Genomic DNA, 22,123 nt, shown 5'->3' on the forward strand with positions numbered 1-22,123 from the left:
CCATTATTCTGAATGTTAGTAGGTCAGATGGATGTTTTTGCCATCAAAAAACCAAGAACTCTTACCCATCATTCAAATCTGCCTGTATCAGTCAGTACTCGGCCTCAATGGAGAAATATAGTTGGCTCTGACCATCCAATCTCAAGTCATTTCATATGTCAAGACATCAGTACAATATGACAAAACACACCATACATAGTAGTATTGCTTCATATCATAGTATTATAGTCACACACATACACGTCACCCAGCAGCAATGCTGCTTTTGCACATGACCTTTGGGATGGGACAGACAGGGAGATGGATGAGGGAGCATGCACGCTGCCAAACTCTGATAGGAGGACCCATTTATCTCCAACAGCACTGGTGAGCAGGACAGGCACAGGGGCGATCTGGAGAAAGAGCTCTTCTATTGCCTCTGTGCTCCAGGAGAACCCAGAACCGAGTCAGATTCAGCCCAAGGTCCCTGTTCAGGGTACTGGGCGCCGATGATGGGCCAGCATCACACTACGTGCTTTTTATTGCTTCTTTTGTTTAGCTCTAGCAGAGGGAGGCTCCATATCAACGCATGCATGTGTTTGTCTGTGCACAGCTGGCACAGCTGCCGTGATTCAAGCTTAAAGTAGGAGTTACGACGCCTTTAGTCTCGCTATTGTGCATACTGGCACCCAGGCAGTCTACACACAGCACTGCAGAAGGCAAAGGCAGAGTATTTACACGGTCAAGAAAGGATGAAAGTCTCCTTCTGGTTGCACACACGTGCTCATCTGATTTCATTCACATGTATTCCTCACCAACAGTTTTGCCATTTATTAGAAACACTTCACCTTAAACCATTAACCCTTTTCACCTTAACCAGAGCCACCACTATCCATTTCCACACACTAAGGCACATCCATGTGTGTTTCCCAAATACATCTTACACCAATACATCTTTGAACATAAGGTGAGGACTCCTTCACTCTCTCTTAAGGCCTCTAACCTCTAGCAATACTTTCTTTATCCTGCTGTTCTGCAAGTTCCCACCAAATGCTCCATCTTCAGGTGTATCCCGACTGATGACGCATCAAATGTCCAACGTCCCACTGAGAAACTCAATCACAACTTCCATACTCCTACGACCTTCGTATCCTCCTGCCAAAGATTAGTTGGTACAACCCGTGTAGACCCTCAGTAACCTTCTTCAAGCAGTGAGTCAAAAAAATTGTAAACATCCATCTACATGGCGTCATGAAAGTCTTGAATTAATGTCATGAGTACATGGAGTGTTGGGGTGGGGGTTGGGGATTGGGGGGGCTGATTTCCTTTGCACACAGAATAAGTAGGTGTGGGGGTGGTGGATGTCATGTGTGGGGATCGTTTTAAGGTCGGAGCGAATGGTAGCGTTACACCCCGTTCAACACGAGCACAGAGGGGGAGGGCTGGCGGGCCAGGCTGAAGCGGTCACGCTCCGCATTCTTGGCGCTATCTGTGCGGCTGCGCCTGAGGGACAGCAAGCGGAAGCGCGTCTCCAGACTGAAGCTCCTCTTGATGATGCTGTTGCTGCTGTTGCTGCTGCTGCTGTTGTTGTTGTTGAGAGCGTTGTCCAGCTCAGCTTCCGCTCCTTCGGCTCGGTCACCTGATGGCAAAACAGAAAAAAAGAACTACGTAAGGGATAATGAACAATAGACCGTTTGGATAGCGGAAACATAGTGCACGCCCAGGTGATAACACAGCTATGACTACTGTGCTCTGGGGTGGATGAATCACACAAAGAAGCAGCAAAGACACTAGCTACTACACCAGAGGATGGTGCAACACTTGGCAAGAAACGAGATGAAATTTGGTCTTTACAAAAGCAGTTGTAACATGCAAATCTTCTATTATTTATCTACTCAACAGTGCAATAACCACGCAAATACAGAATGTAGTCGGGTGAATGTAATACAACATACATTTTTAGCAGACACTTAAAATGAGGTTGTTGAGGTTGTTTAAAATTTCTCTGCAGGCCCTTGTTGCAAAACCGTCCACTTGCACTACATAAGTAGTCATTTATTCTCATCCAGTTCTGCCAGCCTGTTTTTGCCGCCGTTCCTTGACGCAAGCAGCCAGCCACCTGACAGAATGACTAATAGGCCAGAGGTGCCCTCCAAGCTGGTGCAGGTGCGTAGGCACAAACACGCTCAAAAAACTGCTACATCAGACTTCTGACTTCCCTGCATTGCATTTGCGTATTCATTAAACATTACATATTCATTGCTCTCTTCTCTAAATTGTCTGTTGACATGAGGCCAAAGGTGATTTTTTTTTTCTTTTGTGTTACTTTTTTTTAAGCAGTATTCAACCGCATGCAGATGGTTGCAGAGAACTTTGCACCTGCCTTTTCTGTGTTGGTGTACATGTTTTTTTAATAATAATGTCTGGGTGAAGCTATAAACAGCAGCTTATAAAAGAGTATAGAGTATAAAAGAGTCTCTTACCATCTGCACTACCTTTGTATTGCTCTTGTTTTAATGTTTTGTTTTTGTCATTTACACCAAAAATACGCCCAAGATAGGATGTATTTTGGATGTATTTTTCCCTCCCTTTCCTTCCATCAAGATAACCTTGACAGGAAGTCACAATACCCCAAGGTCAGACTCACCTCTCTCAAGGTCACACTCTGGGGATGAGGCGCCACTGCACTCACTGCGAGGGCCCAGGATGGGGGAGATGAGGCCGAAGTCTGACAGGGACACAGTGCTGGGCAGGTCCAGACTGCAGGGCCGGGTCGAGGGGGTGGGAGAGGAAGAGGAAGACGAGGAGGAAGAGGAAGGTGATGGGGTGGCTAAGGTGAAGGGACAGGGCAGCTCCAGGGGACTGTTGGGCCCCGAGCTCAGGCTGCAGGTGGACTGGGTCTCGGAGTCTTCCTCGGACATGGCACAGGTACTCCGATTCTCATCCTCAAAAGTCTCAGAGGTCACTGTGGACAGAGAAAGTGGAGATCACTGTAAGACCACAGCTTAATTGGCATCACAGGCTGCAGTATTGCTGTTATATTACTGACAAGTTGAGGACAATGAATAAATGTTAATTGAAAGTTTGAATGCTGTGCAGCTGTGACCATCTGTTGAAGTCTGTGCTAGGAAGGTCAAACTCTAAACATATTAAAATGGGAATCACTGACCCAGGTAAATATGCAGCAAAACCTGATGCCACAAAGGTCACTCCACCTTGAGGCGCCATATCGGTCCTGTGAGGACTTGTATAACAACTATGCCCAAAAACTCTTATCTCTGTGACCCAATGACCCTGTGCGCTTTGCCAGTGAACTCTGAACAGATGACAGAAATCATTGTCTTTATATTATTTATGTTGGCCTTCCTTATTGTTCATAAGCCTTTCCTCCCAAAATACCTAAGTAACAATGTCTCAGGCAAGGACTAAAGGCTTGGAGAGAAAAAATACAATGGAACACATTGGTCCAATCCACGACAGATGCTGTTTCAATTAAGGAACTCGTTGGAAAGCGCCTCGTTGAAAGGCTCAATCAGTAGCTCAACAATAAAACTTTTCCTCATCACTCCCGAAGGAGTTTTAACTTGTCCCTTCAAGGGATACAAACTGAGTTTACTCAGAGAGGGAGAGAATGTGTTCTAAATTGGCTAAACAGTTCTCAGAACACCCATTCACTGGGTTTTCTTGGGATTCAAAGTACTTGAAGTCTTGCTACTCAGAAGGTCATCCATTTTTAGTGGCACCCTTGAGCTCTGACCACATCTAAGTTACATCACTAAAAGTAGTCAACAACCAGCCAGAACACTGAGGATAAACAAAATGTGTCTGTGCACGTCCACCCGAAAACAGAAGCACGGAACAGAAACAACTTAATCTATTCTGATAATACAATCCAAACAGGACACAGCAAACAAGTATTGAATTTACAGGAGCTTGTATGCATAGTGAAGCCCTTGAATTAGAAACTACTTACAGGCTAATGCAATTGGCCTGACCAATTGTGAATGTAGTACAATCCAACAGATCCAAGAGAGGATATTGATGTTAAATGACTGTTAATAATGTACTTGGCAGGGCCTCTAAATTTGCACGCTCAACAATGCAGAAGATGAGAAAGATGCACACTTGATCTTGGGCAAGGATCTCCCCAGATGTGGACTTTTCATTCTACCTTCTTCTTCTACTACTCAAGTGACATTTTGATTCAGTAAACCAAATGATGAGTGAATTTGTACCCCTGAAGCATACAAGGAGCAATTGTTGGGCTGTGTAATGGGGGATGTTAGTAGGTTTGTTTATTTATCCTGATGTCCACTCACTGGAAATGCCATCTGACTCCAGCTTGAAACTGGCCACATCGTCTCCCGTGACACTGACTCCGTCGCCCTCGGCACCCACTCCTCGTTCTCGCGGGCCAATGACAGAAGAACGCCGCCGCTCGTGGATCTCGTCAGAGATCATCTCCAGGTTCCTCAGAGCTGTCTTGTACTCCCCCTTTGCCTGGCTAAGCTTACTTTGAAGGTCATCCACATTCTTCTTCAGTTGCTGGAAAAAAAGAAGCAATGGTCCATGAAGCCATTTTGTATTCATCCCATCAAAGGGTATTTACAGTACAGCCAAGGGGCTTTCACTGGTATTTGAGATCTCTGTGAACTGATACAGCGTTTTTGCCATTCAAATTCCAAGAGGACACACAAGAAAAATATCTGCCATGTTAGGTGAGGAATTGTAAAAGAAAACTAAACTACAAAATGTGTAGACAATACAAATACAAATACAAATGTAGGAAATACAGAGCTTTATGGAGAGTAAACTGTAACAGGAATTATTACAACATTTCACTTCTATATTATTATCATTTCTATGATCAAACAAAATCATTACAGAGTACAGAAATCAATACATGTGAAGGTTATCTCTCTACTAGCCAGTAAAGAGCCTAAATATGGTGGATTTCATGTCAAACTACAAAAATATAGTATGAGTGACGCTTATTGTAATGTCTAGAAGTCCATCTAAATTAAATCAATTCAGAAAGTTACTGGGGTAAAAATGGACAAGAGATGTGAATTGTGTCAAAATCCAATCCAATAAACAGCCTGACTAATACAACATCTGCCTGGGAACAAAAACACAGGAGAAATGTCACAAACCTCAAGCTGTAGGTAGTACTTTGCCTTGAGTTCAAAGTAAGGCCTAGGGGAACATGAACATGCAGAGACAGACAGACAGACAGACAGAGAGAGAGAGAGATTAAAAGCGTTAAATCTTCTATGAATAGCACTGTGCATATTGCTATGGCAACCGTTTACAAAGTGCTGCCACATTCTGCCGGCAGAGGCAGAGGATTAGAGAGAGAGAGGGAGAGAGAGAGAGAGAGAGAGAGAGAGAGAGAGAGAGAGAGGGGTTGAGAGAGAGAGAGAGAGAACACAGAGATGAGCTCCACAGAAAGTCTGCCTCCGCACTGCACCCCCACATCTTTCATTATGTTTGCGTTCGGTCTGTCCACACACAGCACAGAGGAGACACGCTTCCTATTGATGCTTGAGCTCCTCGGAAGCTAATTGGCACTGTACCTTCTTTCCTAGTAAATGGCTCTTTACAAGATCTTTAAGGGTCCCATGTAGGGCGTTTTTCCACGTCAAAGCATTTTATTCCACAGAAAACATTTTAATGTAATAAACCAAAGGTCACATTATCAGTGGGTTCTGACCAAAGCCAAAGATCTCTTAAAAGGTTAACAGACATAAGCTCAAGAGAACCAGACGTCAATGAGACTGCAGATGTACTGTATACCTCTCTATGCCATTCTCTCCCATTCAGAAATAGTATGTAGAAGTGTAATTAAAGTAGACTTAGAATATTTAATGCTGAAGTACAGTGATTAAAGTGAATTAGCCTGGAGGACACCTCTGTAGTACACTCATTAACAAGACAATTTGGGGAATTGGGACCATTCTAGCTTGGGACCTCTTAATTGACTCCCCCTTCATAAAGTAAAAACCATATGGATAGCTTTTGGCAGGGAAATCACTGATTTATGTTGTCCATTCAGTGTCAAGGCTATCTGGACAGTGTAGTTATCTATAAAATGTGCAAATGTATTGCTAGCAAACAAAACTATATAATTATACAAAACCAGGACAACAACTTTTCCTGTCCAGTAGGTTTGCAGTGGTTCACTCACTTTGACTTGTTGATGGTGCGTTTGAGCTTCTTCTCCAGCTGCTTCATACGGCCAATGGCAGCGTTGTATTTGGCTGCTGTTTCCTTGTGCACCAGCTCACTACGTGTTTTTATCTGCTCTGCCTCCATGACCTGCAGTAGCAGAAAAACACCAAAATCAAAAATCATCAGATTTATATGAACACAGGGATTTCTTTGAGGTCCTAACAAATCCTACATTTAGTGTGTTTACATTTACAGTGAGAGCATTTAATCGGTTCTTGTACCCATGACACTTACATTTGACATGCTCTGTCTGTTGACCTATAGGGGGTGTAATGGCGGGTGTGAAGCCTTACTCACCCTCTGTGTGGCATGGTTGAGCATCTCCTGCCAGGCAGAGTCAAACTGGCGTTTGTCGTCCTCCAGCAGCCTCTGCTCGGCCAGGGCGATGGTCTCCTTGGCAGCCCGCAGCACCTCTGTGGCCCTCTGGAAGTCCTGCGTAGCTCTCTGGGCCTCCAGCTGAGCCTGGGGAGCGGGTAGAAAACCAGACTCATCAGCCAGACAGACGAGCAAACAGGTTTTCTGTCAGAAATCAATAATTACAATGCCTAGCAGCAAAAGGACCACCTGTGTACAAGACCAGCTGGTCAGGTTCCTCTCCCAGCAGGGTTAGACCTGATCTGTCAGACCAGAGAGGGAACTATTTGTGAGAATGCCCATAACATGACAGCTTGGTGACAGCTACCCTTCAGTCCCCGATATAATCCCTTTACCGTGCAGCTAAGAATTGGTTACATGTCTGTCAGCAGTTTTGGAAGAAGCAAGTGGAGATGGGGACGATAATTGCAGTGTTCCTTGCTGTCTTTTTCACTAAACAACATGCTAAACAAAGAGAACCAGGCGTGAACTACAGTGATGCCTCAGACCACCGTGTAAACACACTGGCATCCCTTTCAGTTTCTCCTCCATCTTGGGCAATACCTGCTTCAGACTTTGGTCTACTATATAAATACTTGGTGGTTTTACATAAGGGGCTTGTGTTAACAGATGTATGTAACCTGAGGAGTTAGTAGAACCAGGCTGTGGCAAATCATTACACAAGCACAAGCTGTAATGGCTCTGTCATGGCCCACTACTGTAAGTCAGCATCGCAGGTTTATCACAGTCATTACTGCACTGCAGAAGCAGGTCACTGAGCCTCAGAGCGCCCCGCTGTATCTTTATGCTGCAGCTGGTGGTTATGGACGACTGAGGTGGAATTTGGACGCATGCTGCAACCAAACAATATTGCATATGGTAAAATATACTATAAAATGAGAATTGTATGACTGTATGTAGAATGCCATATCACTGTGTATTGACATTATGTTGAACTTTGTCTTCAAAGTGAGTCAACATAGAATACGAACATTTCTCTGCAGAAAAATCCACAGCAAAAGTAAAGTCTGTAGTAGTAAATGTAAAGCTCCTAATGCTAGCAAAGCAGTTTCCATGAGGTAGCATATGAAAGAGTTTCAGTGCTATAATCCCTTCCGTTTTTTTCCCTTTTCCCATCTAATCTGTCAGTCATTACCCCTGACAGGAAACAGACCTCTAAAACTCTAATGCGTTAAGCCATCTTTACCCCTCGGGTGCCAGTTCTCTCCCACAGCTTTACACAAAACCCACCAGATGCACTCAAGAGTAGCCATTCGAAGTGTTACATGACATGACTTCCCCCTCCTGATCTGGTTGCCTGGAAAATGTGTCGTGAAGCAGTGCAAAAACCTCTGCCGTTTGCTTACTGCTCGGTTTTGAAGAGTTTTGAGCCGGTGAGATTTTAGATTAAGTTCCTGACTTGTCGAGGGAAAGGACAGACATGTTTTAACATTGGCGGTGCCTTATGAATAAGCCATCTTGGTAAACACCCTCAGGGAAGTTGGACACATGTCAAAAAGGCGGACTGACCTCCTTCTGAGACGTCTTGACATTGTTATATTGACATAAGTTAGAGGAGAAAGGCTTAAAATATATTGTAAATCAGGTGGTGAAATAAAACTAGACATTCATCATGACCATTTTATGCTTTCCCTTTGTCAGTCCTTCATTGCAGAGTATGCAGAGACGGTGCTTTTAGAGTAGTAACTTTTACAATAGGTTCAACCCAGGAACCTCAACAGAAAACAGAAGTCCAATGTACTTCCCCAGAAATAAAACTGAATATCTGTTTATTCCGGTCAACCAATCAAAAACAGGACATATGTGGAGCACTGAGAAGCTGCTGCTACAGGAGAGTAGAAATCTCTGCTCAGGGGATGGGGGAAGGCAGGAGGCCGTGATCGCGTGGCCCCTCGGAGATTTGATTTTCCCCTGACCCACAAACAGCTTGTGTGGCACATGTTCCAAACACACACCTTGTCTCATGCTTTGATCACCTGACAGAGTTCCTAGAGACAGACAGACTACAGAGCTGCACATTCCTGGACGGCCTCACACGGTGTATGGCTATACGTTTGTGCACAGACTGGATGGCTCTGTTTGTGAGGGAATGGATCCAGCGTCTGCTTTTGGCCTTCAGCTCATGTGCTGAACCAAATAAGCATCGCATTAATAGGTCAGTTCACATTAATTTAACAGTCACTTATCAGACTGCTGTACAAAGCTACTTCTATGCAATACTCTGAAAGCAGCCCTATCAGTTGTACCTACACCTTCTAAGAATAGAATTCTAATGGGAATTGAACCCATGTGTCTGGCCTCTATCTGTTCGTCTGAACAAGATAACATCCGGTCACTCCACTGATGGGAGAAAAGGTCATGTTTAAAATTGTACCACAGACTGTTCAAAAATAGCCATAATTACCCTGCTTACTTTATATGCCAGTGTTTACATTTACTTCATCAATGCTTTCTCCTATACTATGAAGGTACAGGATAGAATGGTCTTGCTGCTACTTGGGAATTAATTTGTAATCTTCATTTGTAATCTTAGTTTGCTATTTTAGTTTCTCTTAGTTGCTGCACATTATACTTACAGTGCACACATTTATCTACATGAGACAGACTATTTACATCCGACATGTACATGAAGTCTTCGTCCTGTTCTTTGTACTAAGCAGAGAGTCCTCAGCTTCCCACATTAGTTTGCTGACACAGAGGACAACCGTGTGGGAAAAGTGTGGTGTGTCTCGCTAGCGGACATGCAACTCTGATATCTAATTATACAGCGATTTCTCTCAGGAGAATTCTGAGGCCTGTGGTTTCGTCAGGCCAAGACTGAACAGGCTGGCATGGCAGATGTACCAGGCAGAAACTCATTGCTCCAGAGAAAAGAAGGGGGGGGGGGGGGGGGGGTAAAGGGCAAGAGAGAGGGAAAGACCAGTCACTGGACAGTGCCACCTAGAATGCCATCTGGCATACAAGGTTTACACAGCAACACATACACTAAATGGCAACAAGGAATTAAAGGTGTCCATGAAAAACACACTGGCTACGGTGTTTAAACACGCAACCTGCTGCATGCAAGGTCAGGACTATAGGTACCACCTACCAACAAGGGTTAAACTAAATCAATCATCGACTGTAGTGCTGCATTTAAACACTGTAGCCGTACTGTACTTGAGCTATATCTAAGTATACAGAAATTATTTGCCTAAGAATGGTAGTAAACAGACACCCTCCGTACACTCCCACACGTCTCATGTTTTCGGTATCACACAGCACTCCTCCTCTTCTTTCTCACCATTTTCCCCACTTTTTTCCTCTATCATAATCTTCAGTGGACACTTCAGCACTGATAAGCCACCACAGCATTCTCCCTCTCCTCTGAGCCGTGGCAGTTATTTTTAACTCGGACTTCAAAGACACCCTGAAGTCGTGTTTGATGATGACGTCTTGCTTCAGCGGACTGACAAAAGGATTCATGCGGCCTTTGAAAAAGTCACGGTGCTGGGAGAAAAGAGAGAGAGCAAATATGACCGTGCACAACAGGGGCATGGAAGGGAATGGTATCGGGTCATAGAGCAGCCTTTTGCCCTGGAGAAAGGCAACACAGAAAAATCTGTCTTTTTATTTTGAGCCTTTGTCTGAACTGATGTCAGGTGAACAGAAGGGAAAAACAGATGGCCACGGTCATCTTCACTAGCAGATGACACACACCGCCCCCACAACTCAGGCTGGGTATTTAAATGGCTGCCGCCTACCCTCTGCAATCAAATAAGCTTGAAACTGACCTCATCTCAGTCATTCTCTAATGGGAAACCACCACGTTTCTAATCACTGTGTCAAACAGTCTGAGGTATGCTAAACTCTACTTTGTGAATAAAACGACAGTCAGTGGGTTACCACAAATTCAGTGCACCATGTATACCAAGTATACCATTTGACCTAACAATTCACTTTGAGGAGAATTGGGTCATTACACAAAAAAAAAATCATGCCCCCCGCCCCCCCCTTGCACTTTGCTGTACATGTGTGTCTCTACTCCTCTGACCCAGAGACATGCTGGGGGCATCAGCCCTGCATCATCATCCCTGAGTCCATGCAGACAGACACAGTGAGATTGAGAGTACGTATTCACCCTCATCATGTGTGAATAGATTTAGATGCAAAAGTATCTATTCAGTTACAACTGCACAGAGCAATGCATCCATCCATTCATTCATTCATTCAAGAGCACGCATGCCCGTGTTCATCGTATACTGTGACATAGCTTTACTAGAAAACCGCTCACTATCACAGTCTTCAGTAGCCCACAGCGATGCTGCATCTTCTAGCTCTGTCTTTTCCAAAGGCCTTGTACTTTTTCCCATTTTGATTTTGAGAGGAAAGCTTGCCAAGCTGCGATCAAGCGTATAGATTTCAGAGCCCCTAATGAAAACTACCACAGCAGTCTGTTGCAACGATGAAACGTTTTTGGGAACTCTGTTAGTAAATGTGAAAAGTGGATCTGGGGCTATTGAATTATTTACCACAGACGGAGTCTTTAAGGGAGAGGTGTTTGATAAAGAGGTGGTTGTGAGCATCACTCTTCAGTGCCAGGCGGAGGCATTCTTCAAAGGGAAAGTCATCTGATTGGCTAACAGGAAGATGTGGAGAACAGCCTCTGTATCATGATGTTTGACTTGATGTACTGGCAACCACTCAACAGTTCAGTTAATTAGTTAGTTAGTTTGGAGCCTCATTACTGCACTGATAAATGCGGGGGTACGGGGGGGGGGGGGGGACTTTTGAATACATTCACATCTTCATGAAACAGCATGAATTTGATTAATTAGCCACACCACAAACTTAAATCCTTCAGTAGGATCCAAAAAAAAAGGGAGACATTCAGTTATTCATTTAGAGAGGGAGTAGTGTTGTTAAGTTATTGACAGCAGCATTCTCTCTTTTTTCTGAAGGATTTATTTATGAAAGTTGAGCAACTTTGATGAAAGATATCCTCCTGACACTGATCACAGTACAGTGTCTGTCTGACACAAAAGCCCTGCAGATCAAAGCCCATGTATGCCTCCTTGTAGCTGCAAACAAATGTATCTTGCCGTCAGAAAATCAGATCACCCAAAAGAAAAAAAAGCATTGTGCAAGCAAATCTGATTGACAATGGCCTATTTTGAGATCATTTTTATTTATTTATTGATCCATTCTATTTTATTCTTCGCCTACATTTCCATTTCCCTTAGATATGACCCACATGAAATCACCAGGCAACTTCATTGTCAGTCTGACCGGACCACCTTCCGACAGTCCCAGAGAAAAGGCTTACTTCTGCTTCACTAGGCAGCTCAGCCAACTGAGAGCTGCGACTTGCCCAACCTAAAACCAGAGCTGTGATGTTTCCATTTCAGTTACAAATGACAAGCCATGACAGACCACTCACCCTAAACCACTGATGCAGCTGTATGTGTGCATGTGTGTGTGTGTGTGTGTGTGTGTGTGTGTGTGTGTGTGTCTGTCTGTCTGTGTGCGTGTGCATCATGAGTCATAAAAGGAATCTATAAACCTACTACAGAGAACTGGTTCCAACCCATTGTCGTTATTCATTAAGGGCACTGACAACTGTGTTGCCCCATCCCTTATATAATGTTAAGAGTCCAGGGGTAGCAAAGACATCAGAGACTGATATATATATATATAGATATATATAGAGAGAGAGATACACACACACACACACACACACACACACACACATATATACAGTATATCTTATAGTCCAGAGACTGAAGCAGAATGTCAGTAAAGGGCCATAACCTTGTCATCACAACCCCTCCAGTCCTGGCACAACGTCTACTCTGCAGCACACCACCTGCCAAAACTAACTCTTCAGGGAAAGAGAGACCGAGGGTGGGAGAGGAGAGGAGAGGAGGAGTGGGGAGAGAAAGGTGGAGAAAGAGGTAAAAAAAAGACAGAGAGAGATAGACAGGGCAAGACAGAGAGAGGCAGCGGGAGTAAGAGATTACTCTTTGCGATTGCTTATGAAAGGCAAAGAAAACCATGAGACAGAGGAGAAGAGGAGAGTGTAGAGGCCCGTATAGAAGACAAGAATGCAGTGAGATAAGAGGACTGATAGTGATCCTCTGCAGTGCTGGGGGCCTCCGTCTTTGGCACAGGGCTCTTCGCTCTGGCCCATTTCCCTCTGACCGCCCGCCAACGCAGAATTCCATAAATTATCCGGAGTGCTCGCTCACAGTCCATACGCACTGCATCCAATTTGGGGGCATCAACGTGAAGCAGCACAGTTTATAACGTGCCAAACAGAGATGCTCCTTTTTTCAAAGCAGTTAGCAGCGTCACCGTCGAGCGAGAGAGGAATCCTTTCCAGAATATTAATGTTGTTTCAGGAGGTCTGTGTGGGGACGTGCATCTGAATCCATGAGCGCTGCGTTCAGCTGCTGCTGCTGTGACAGTCAGACCCCCTGCTGCAGGCCCTAGCCTGACAGGGAAGCAGTTAGTCTTGGCCTTTCATGTCAGCCAGGCTGAATGGAGCAGACCAGGGGGCTCTCCTGCAGCCAGATAATCACCATCCATAACAGCCCGTGCTCCACACACCCGCCCCAAATTCAGTGCCAAAGCTCATCACCATCACCGCCCCATCTACGTCAAATACACCACCCCTACTTACCACAGCCAGCGGAGCTCTTCATAGGGGAGAAACAACAACACATCACGGTGCAGAAAGGAAGGGAGAACAGGGTGCTCACTGAAAACATTCTTGCAACAGATAATGGAATTTAGACCTTCATGATTCAAAAGGTAAAACTAAAAACGGACTTGAGACTCCACAGAGACATTTCAGTCATAAGTTAGGCAGTGCAAGCCTGTGAAGGGGGATTCTTATCTAGGGTGAGGGAGGACTGGAATGGATGCATATTTTATGAGAAGGCTGCAAAAACATGGCCTCCTTCAGAGGGAACATTTTTTTGAAAGATGATAAAGTTTGAGATTCGAAGTGGCCTTGCTAGATCCTGGATTAAATCTTTGTTGGAGCTCATGTTCATTCTCAAGATGGAGGATGGTGGTGTGTGTGTGTATAACAACCGGTGTGCTAGCCTCTTTCAAGAAGCTTACAGTGCAAAGCAATAAGGCTGGTGGGGCCTTATGAGAAATATAGGCAATTGCCTAGAGTGCTAAAGCCTTGTGTGCAAACTGTGTACGCCTCAAGCAACAACTAACCCTGAACAACACCTGCTGAGGAACAAAATGATTGTCCCGTAGTAAATCTCACAACAAATACATGAACATATTATGACTAAACAAGAACTGAGCAAGTGTGTTATATTGCACATCTGAAATTTGAGCTTCACCTGCGCCAAACACTTGAAAATGAACACATCTCTTTGTGCCATTAGGGACGTGCACATATAAAATGAACACTGAACAGATGTGAGTTTCCAACACAGAATAAAAGGGTGTGTGGTGTTGATATTTAGACCCCCCCCCCCCCCCCCCCCCTCTCTCCTAAACATAAAGTCCTCCATTTCAGGCTGAAGGGTGATGAACAGACATTTTGGTGCAGGGTAGGAAAGGGAGAGAAGCAAGTGGGGGCTGCAGTCACCGATCAGATAAAACTCCAGCGCAGCCTGTCAGAGACTGCAGACTAGGGCCATGCACAGTGGGAGAGAGAGAGGAGAGGAAGAGAGAGAGGAGAGGAAGAGAGAGGGAAAGATACTTAACACTGCCTGAATTCAGATAATATGGGGGGTTGCTCTATTTGTACCATAAAAATAGTCCATATGCAATTTGGTAAAGACCTAGAATCAATCATGCTTTTTGATTTACCATTTGTTATCGTATTGATGCAAATATGTATCTGGTCTTGCAGTCATCATAACAAGGTCTGATGCTGACACATACAATAAACAAAGTTATAATTTTAGCACAAGATAATCTTCACCAATGGAAAAATCGATGTGACGGATTTGCTAGCCTATGACTGTACAATCCTCCAAGAGATCTTTTTCACCCATAGTGTGGAATCTCTTGAGCAGCAGAGGACTTTATTGGTTTTCAAGCCAAACAAACAGACCAACCAAAACAATTACAGACGCCAAGAAACACTCTTGCGTCTGATTGCCAGCTTCCACCTCCCTCTGTGCCGGCGAGTATACGCACTCGTCTATTCAAGCGGTGAGCGGACGTCCATCTCCAGAGCCCCTCTGGCATCACTGCAGTACTTCTTTATCAAGCTCACACACAATGGGCCAGTCACAGTGGGCCCTGCGTAAATGGGCCTCGGGGGACTGTGTGCTGATTAAACAGACATGCCCTTCCTCCCCAACACACCCTCATCCTCCTCACAGTCCCAATGCATCACTGCTGGGGTGACGCCTGCAGATTTGGCAAAACGCCTCTCCCATATTACCTCACTCTAAGTGCCGTCTGAATGAGAATAAATGGCATGAATTATGGCAGCGTTGCACCGATAGAGCCTCAATCATTCCTCGTGTGGCATACCTACCAATCTGAAAATCTGGAACTATTTCGGTTTTAGATGTATTTTGACTGATTTCGTACAGTCAATTTCAACACCAGCAGCTGGGGCAACATCCGCAAGGCTGACACCATACGGAAACCATCCCCCCCAACCTCCACTTGGACACGGACGTGGGCTCACAGACACACCCCTTGACACCAAATGAAGCTGGTTTCCCCTTTGTTTACATAGAATTTGCAGACAGACCCTCTAAGCGAAGAACAACTGAGATACAATCCATGAGCTTTTGTGTTCTATACTATTCCAATTGGTAAAGGATGCATTCTTATGGGTAGGACATTTAACACCCACTGGGCCATGACAGGATAAAATGGAGGAACACAAACTGTCACGTCGCTCAACACAATAGATTTAGAGGCAGCAAACCCTTTTATAATTAAGCTCTGTGTCTATCTACTCGACAGCCATGGAGGGGGGAAAATCTTTTACATTTTTCATAGCCGATCCCTCAGGTATGCAGTAACCTTCCCTGGCCACCCCAGGAGTATAGTCCCTAAAAAGTCTCTGCCACGTCAGTGAAAAAACTGGGCCAGTGAAATATTCTCCCTACCAACTTTTGAAGAGTTCTATAAATCGTTCAAGTTATACTGTGCCCTAGTTTTGCCACAGCAAGTACACCTGTATGGATCCCGAGCCAGAGAGAACTACAGGAATCAGAGGGAAAACATGATGAAAAATGGCATCACAATGTTTTACCTATTTCTGGTCAGGGCTTGTTTCGGTGACAGCACAAAACCTCCAGTGTTCTTATCTCTCACGTCAGCTGCATAGTCCTCATAATAGCGTGACATTTGCAGAACAGGGAACTGAAATTGTGCCATTGTTAACTGTGCTTGTTCTGACGTTCGGCTCGGAGCCATTTCTCATATCAACCACCGGTAACACAAAGCTGAGGACGCTGATTAGATTACAGTTGCTGGAGATTGCGGGTCATTAACCAATTCCAACCTTTTTTATGGCTAGAGACTAAAGAATGCACGCATGCACCCAAAATACTCAGTGCATTTACAAGCACTGTATCATGCAATTTTGAGAAACTGGTGGAGTTCTCTTGGAAATGTAGGGCATCTGAAAAACAACATGCAAAACAATTCTGCATCAGAGTCTGAGCTCTGGCTCTTTGCATACCTGGCGGGCTACCCTCCTGGCCTCCCAGTATGGTTTGGAGTCTTCAACAGCCTTGCCAATCTTCTTCACCAGTTCATCCAGCTTCACTGTAGCCTCCACCAGAACAGCGCGGAACTTCTGCCTTGCATCCTAATGGAAGGAAGAGGGAGAGCGTATTACCAGCAACATCACAGAACTACAACTACTGAAACTACATTAAGTTCAAAGTCATGTTGGCCACTTTTTAAATGTCTACAATACTTAAAGTAAATACTTCCAGAGTTCCAAAGAAGCACTTTTTACACAGACCAACAGCATTTGAGGCATTACTTCTAGGAAGCAAGATTCCATTATGCTTTCCTGAGAAGAGTTGCGTCCATAAGTTCAATTAACTCTAGATTGAATGAACAGGGTATCTATGTCAGACCAACCACATTGGCAAACAGTAAGTTGAGCAACAGTCTTGGGAAATACCACAAGGTACTTCACCCTTCTCTTTGTGCACAAACGCTACACAGTATCACAGGAATTCATGTAAGTGTATCAAACGTTATTAAAGATAATTCAATTACAAACCATTGACCCATATTCCCTCTTCTCTGACCAAAACAAAAGCCCTTTTCTTGGGCAAAACAGGTGTCTTAATGTCAGACATCATGGAAAAACAACAGAAAAAAACATCAATAACATTCTGGTTGCCAAGTCTCCTGAACACCCCTCACATTATCTCAGATCAACAACTTGAAGGTTACCCTCTCAGAGCACAAAATTATACCCAACATCAATGATGGAAGATCCCTAATGATCGCTCATCAACCAATAAAGACAATGTACCAAAGGCTTACACCCATCTGTGAATTGTATGGCTGAAAAACACCAGCACATTAATGACAACATCAGCCAACTATCAACCACCAATGGAATGTATACAGATACAGTGCCAAATTGATTATCTCCTCACCTCCCTGACTCATCTCAAAGAGGCCTGATATTGTCAATAAAGAACAATCCACCACTAGTGCTGGCTAGTTTGTCACTCAAAAACTCAAACAAATCTTTCCGCTTCTTGTTTGATTCCTGGTGATGTGAAGTGAAGTGTAAGCACCATGTAAAAGAAGCAACATAAGACAGCGGATCGACAAAAATGCTCTTGGTGGAGGCTGGCTGAAATTATAGTGGTTATGGGGTGCTGAACTGTGTCTCTGTGGGCTGATCTGTTCTGGTTCTCTGCTGTCAGTCTTACTGAATGCCCCAGTCAGCCTGCAAATCTTTATTCAGTGAGGCAAAGCCTCCAAGAACCTCTGGGATTCACTCTCTCTCTCTCTATCTCCATTCCTCTCTACCTCAGCCTCAATTGCCAAAAATCAAGAATGAATTCAAACAACTCACAGCCACAGAAACACAGCATACATTTTGATTACCTATTTTCCATTCCATTATGAAAACTTTCCCTTTTAATTGAGTCACATCACAAACGTGTCCCACTGCATCTCCTCACACTAGGGAAATAAAATGGATGCGCCCATAATGCTGAGCAAGATCCCTTTGTGTCTAGTAGACTGGGCCTAATTTCCTTATTATGTTAAGATTCCCCCAAACAAAGGACAAATCTGAGATCTGGGCCAGGCAAGCAGAGGGGCAGAGATGCAGGCCAACAAGAGAAAGATCATGTGGTCAGACCTACAGCTGACGGCTGTGTCTCTCGTTCGAGTGGTTAACCTCGTTTACAGAGCTGCAAGTCCTTCACTCGGGCTTAGAACTCATCACATTTCTGCTTGGCACACACGCAGCACCATCACACATTATTGCTGCCAGGGGAAAAGCGGAGTTGTTGGACAACAAAATCCTTCACCTAATCAAAACAGCTGAAACATGAGCGTACAGTACAGCACAAGCAGCTTGGCTCCGGCCAACAAGAGGCCCATTGCAAGATTTGCGTCATTGTGCTGCAACTTCTAATGTGTACAGTTTGCACTAAGTATGCCATTTAAAAAGCACTTGAAAGCCTCTAAAGATCACAGGATCGGCTTACACAATACCTCCTACCAGATTCACTTCTGGATTATTCTCCACTTTGTAAATTACAATATGTTATCAAATAATTTTACAGGGCAACTTCGAAAGGCCTTAAGGGCTGGTCTTTGTGGAACTTTATTAGGATGTACCATCAGTAGCCTACCTCTAGTTCCGTTTCACATCTATTGATGTCATCAGTGGACTGGTTGAGTTTTTCAAGTTCCCCCTGTTGACAGCAAGCACAGTATAACTGACAGATAGGAGTGGCAGCTATCACACTAAACATGACAAGAATCATTGTGCATTTGCAAATTAAATAAAGTTTATCAATGACAAATGTGTAACATTTTGTAAACGGATGAAATGTATATTCTCTGGCAAGTTAGTGCATGCCTAAATAAGCTATGGGCTTTCAAATTGTTCATAATAATAATAATGATGATATGACAAAACTAAAAGGAATCTTCATGTTCTACCGTTACAATATGTGTTTGTTTAACGAGCGTGAGGAGCGCGTAAATGCATAGATTGAAATTGTAATATTGCGGAGAAAGATAAGCACTGTAAGAGCAAATCTTTTCACACTATTCGTGTGAGGAAGTATATTCGATAAAAACGGCTTATTTTATCTCAACTTAAAACTTGATCAGTTACAAACAAAGAAGAATCCCTGTCTGTAAATCTGTCGCTTATCAAGGCTGTGTAAAAAAACAACATTTTCCATACCTGGATTCTGGGGTCTACTTCCTCCTCAGATGATTCTATTTCTTCGTCTGACCTATTTTCCTTCTCCAAACTATCCATCTCGTCCAAATGTCACCGATTTTGTGCTTTAGGACAAAGCCAACCTCACCTAAAAGGGCTGGAAGGAGGCGATTTCTTGGCACGGTGGCACAAAGACGTCAATTGATGCTTCTTAATCGGTGTTACGAAAATCAAAGAATGAAGAATAAACAATTAAATGTCGAGATCGACCGTGGTTCAGCATGCATTCAGCTCATCCATTCAGGCAGCAGACTTCACCTTGCGCGTCCTCGGCATGTGCATGGAATGACTGAAAGGCGAGCGAGGGATTTGATTGCGACCCGCCCCCTTCACGTTTCTCAATGTAAGTGAAATGCTTTGGGTTGTCTTTGGTTGTCGAGCGGTGTGCTGATGTGTGATTGTTAAACTCGTTCCTTGATTTTCTATTGTCTATATTTAGTTTAACTATCAAAGTGGTTCAACGTGACATCAAAAGCAATTAATGAAAGCTGAAAGGGAAAATATTTTAAACCTTTGCCCGCTTTCAGCAGTTAAAGGCCTATCTACTTCATTTTAAAATGGATTGTAACACAGCAGGCTGTATTTGGTATTAATTATGACATAATAGACACAAGGCCATTACAAATGCTTTTGACGGGTCCTTTTAAAGGCTCGACCCACTGTCACGGCCAAGCTGTCTGGAGAGTAGCTTATGCCATTGTCCATAATTTATGAATGATTCTAAGAGATATCATTTCCCCTGCAGCTTCCTCTCTTCTGAAATGAATCCTACTGACAAAAGAACTATTGTAATCTAACTACCTGGTTTCCAGCTAAAGGCAATCAAGCTTCAAGCCATCAGCTCAGACACTGGGCTTTGTAGTTTTCCATATGTAACATCCCTCATACTTCATGAGCTGGTAGATAATAACTGAAGTCTCTATCTCCTTGACATATCTCTCTAAGAACTGAACTGCAAGCTCAGGCAAGATGACTGCAACTTGAAATGACCTTACAAAGAACCTTCAGCTCTGCAGTTGTCCTATAAGACTACTCCAAGGGGTCAGGATAACATCCTAAGGATAATATCTCTACGGTGTTCAAGCTAAGCCACCCTTATACCAGCCCCCATGAGACACAAACACACACCTTGTCTTCATTCCTGCTGTCAAAATATAGGAAAATACAGATTGGAGGATTGGATAGTTGCCTGACAGTTATGTAATATAGACAAAGCACCTGGTCACCTCAAGGACATCGGACCGGAGCTGTAGTGCTCCGGAGCTTCCAGGAGTGAGATATGACACAGTGGGGAAGCTAAATCAGCACAGGATTTTTTAATTTTTTAAAGAACTGCCTTTAAAGGCTATCTCAGGCAAGACAGGATGTCCCTATCCACCTACTGACAGAAACTAACATACAGTTACCTGATGTGTATACATGTTGTTGGATTTTATACCTAAACATAGACAAAACAAGCTTTATATCTGACTGGACAGTTTGGTATATTTGCTACTTTATAATTATTTTGTCTATATATAGATACTGAACGTATATCCCATTCTTTGAGTAAAAGGTGAGAATTGGTTGAGTTCTAATGACACATTTGATCATGTAAAAAAATGACCCTCTGATCATAGTCACATACATGAAGTGTGTGGAGTTGATGCAACAGCTTGTACTGTATACTTCATGCAGAAAGTTAAGGCCAGGGTTAGCCGTTGGAGATTATGCGACAACAGCCAAAGATTGATTTGGTTTGTGATCGTACTGCTTTGATGTGAACTTATTATGTGTTACTTTCGTTGTCTCACATTTGGAACATTAAGGACACTTACTTCACTTGATGCGTTTCAGTCAAATCACCAGAAAGGCTTTGGATGAATGGACCCCGATTGGAGAGATAACTCATTTTGAATGTTCATTTTCAGTGAGAAAATGTGTGTAGCAGTTGGCACTCTGGAAACGTGGTGTTGTTATAAGGGGATATGTCCAGTCTGTTCTGTATGAAATAACAGATACAACTAACCCCGCTTCCCACTGCCTTTCATCAAGATGCTTGATCCAATAATACCAACAGGAACAAATATTTATAAATAGCTTCAACAAACATGCTTTTCAACAGATGGGAGGAATGAGAGAGCAAGAACATGGAAAATAAACAGCTTGTTGTGAGGTGGTTCACATGTAGGGAAACGCTCCCTGTGTGCATGTGGGGGAAGGAACAGGGTGTGGGTGAGCGTGTCAGCCATTGCAATCCGTTAAAGATCTGTTCAACAAAGCAAAAACGCTAGGACCTTGAGAGCCTCTGCACTAAGTTCATCATGTACTCTGTGCTTCCCACCAACAGGACATGGAACTAGGACATGCTGAAGGGGCATGAAGGCTGGAAGCAGGACCAATCCCTGGAGAGCCAGACAGTGCTCAAGGGGAGGGGATAGTAGGAAGGAATGGAGTATTTGTTTTGTTTTGTTTTGTTTTCTTTCCAATGTCTAACATATACATGTTGCTTCTAAACAAAAAGCAGTAAAACCTATTGAGCCAATTCTAAGCAATCAGTAACGCATTGTAAATGTCAAGTGCAAGCTGGACCCTGTTGTTTGTTGTCACAGCACTTAAACTGAGCAACATATGTTGTCTGAGTTCACAGAATTTATTCAGCATCAAAACATCGGAAAACAATTATGTCTAATGGACATGTTAAAAGTGAGAGGCCTCAGTTAGAGGCTTTGAGTTTATCGACTGTGGTGCCAGCAACACAAAGGGTTGCCAGGATGAGTCCTCATATTAACAGCATAAGCATTCATTGTAAATTCATACTGTTGGCAAGAAAAATTATAATTTACTGAAACAATCAATGACAGAAAATGACTACAATTAGGTCCATCAGTCTTGTTATACACTCAGATGGCATTATATCGAATTCAATATAAATTATACATACAATAAAACTGTTTCAAATTTTGTGTAGAACTAATTCATACAATTCTATTCATCATAAAACAAATGGGTTGTTTTATGCCTCATGGGAGCTTCAGATTTTGTATAGATGACAGATTTTTTGCAGAGATCTGTTGCTGCCATCTTGTGGTGACCTGTTCCACGGTGTGGAATATGACCGATTCAGGAGTAATGCCA

At 43.5% G+C, this 22,123-nt stretch overlaps 1 protein-coding gene and 1 long non-coding RNA gene across 2 annotated transcripts; one reads left to right on the forward strand and one right to left on the reverse strand.

Annotated features, from left to right (window-relative positions):
* Positions 1–1,001: 1,001 nt before the first annotated feature.
* Positions 1,002–19,301, reverse strand: sh3bp5b (SH3-domain binding protein 5b (BTK-associated)). The gene is made up of 9 exons (XM_012837489.3): positions 18,968–19,301; positions 18,405–18,467; positions 16,247–16,375; positions 6,508–6,672; positions 6,167–6,297; positions 5,133–5,175; positions 4,299–4,524; positions 2,627–2,944; positions 1,002–1,618 (listed from the first exon to the last, which is right to left on the reverse strand). The coding sequence occupies exons 1-9, from the start codon at positions 19,043–19,045 to the stop codon at positions 1,386–1,388; spliced, it is 1,386 nt and encodes a 461-aa protein (XP_012692943.2). The 5' UTR covers positions 19,046–19,301; the 3' UTR covers positions 1,002–1,385.
* LOC116222425 lies at positions 19,259–21,958 on the forward strand. Its single transcript, XR_004164645.1, has 2 exons — positions 19,259–19,349; positions 21,336–21,958. It is a non-coding gene; the product is annotated as an uncharacterized LOC116222425 (long non-coding RNA).
* The last annotated feature ends 165 nt before the right edge of the window (positions 21,959–22,123 follow it).

Source organism: Clupea harengus, chromosome 11 (assembly GCF_900700415.2).
Source record: "Clupea harengus chromosome 11, Ch_v2.0.2, whole genome shotgun sequence".
In the NCBI taxonomy this organism is placed as follows: Eukaryota; Metazoa; Chordata; class Actinopteri; order Clupeiformes; family Clupeidae; genus Clupea; species Clupea harengus.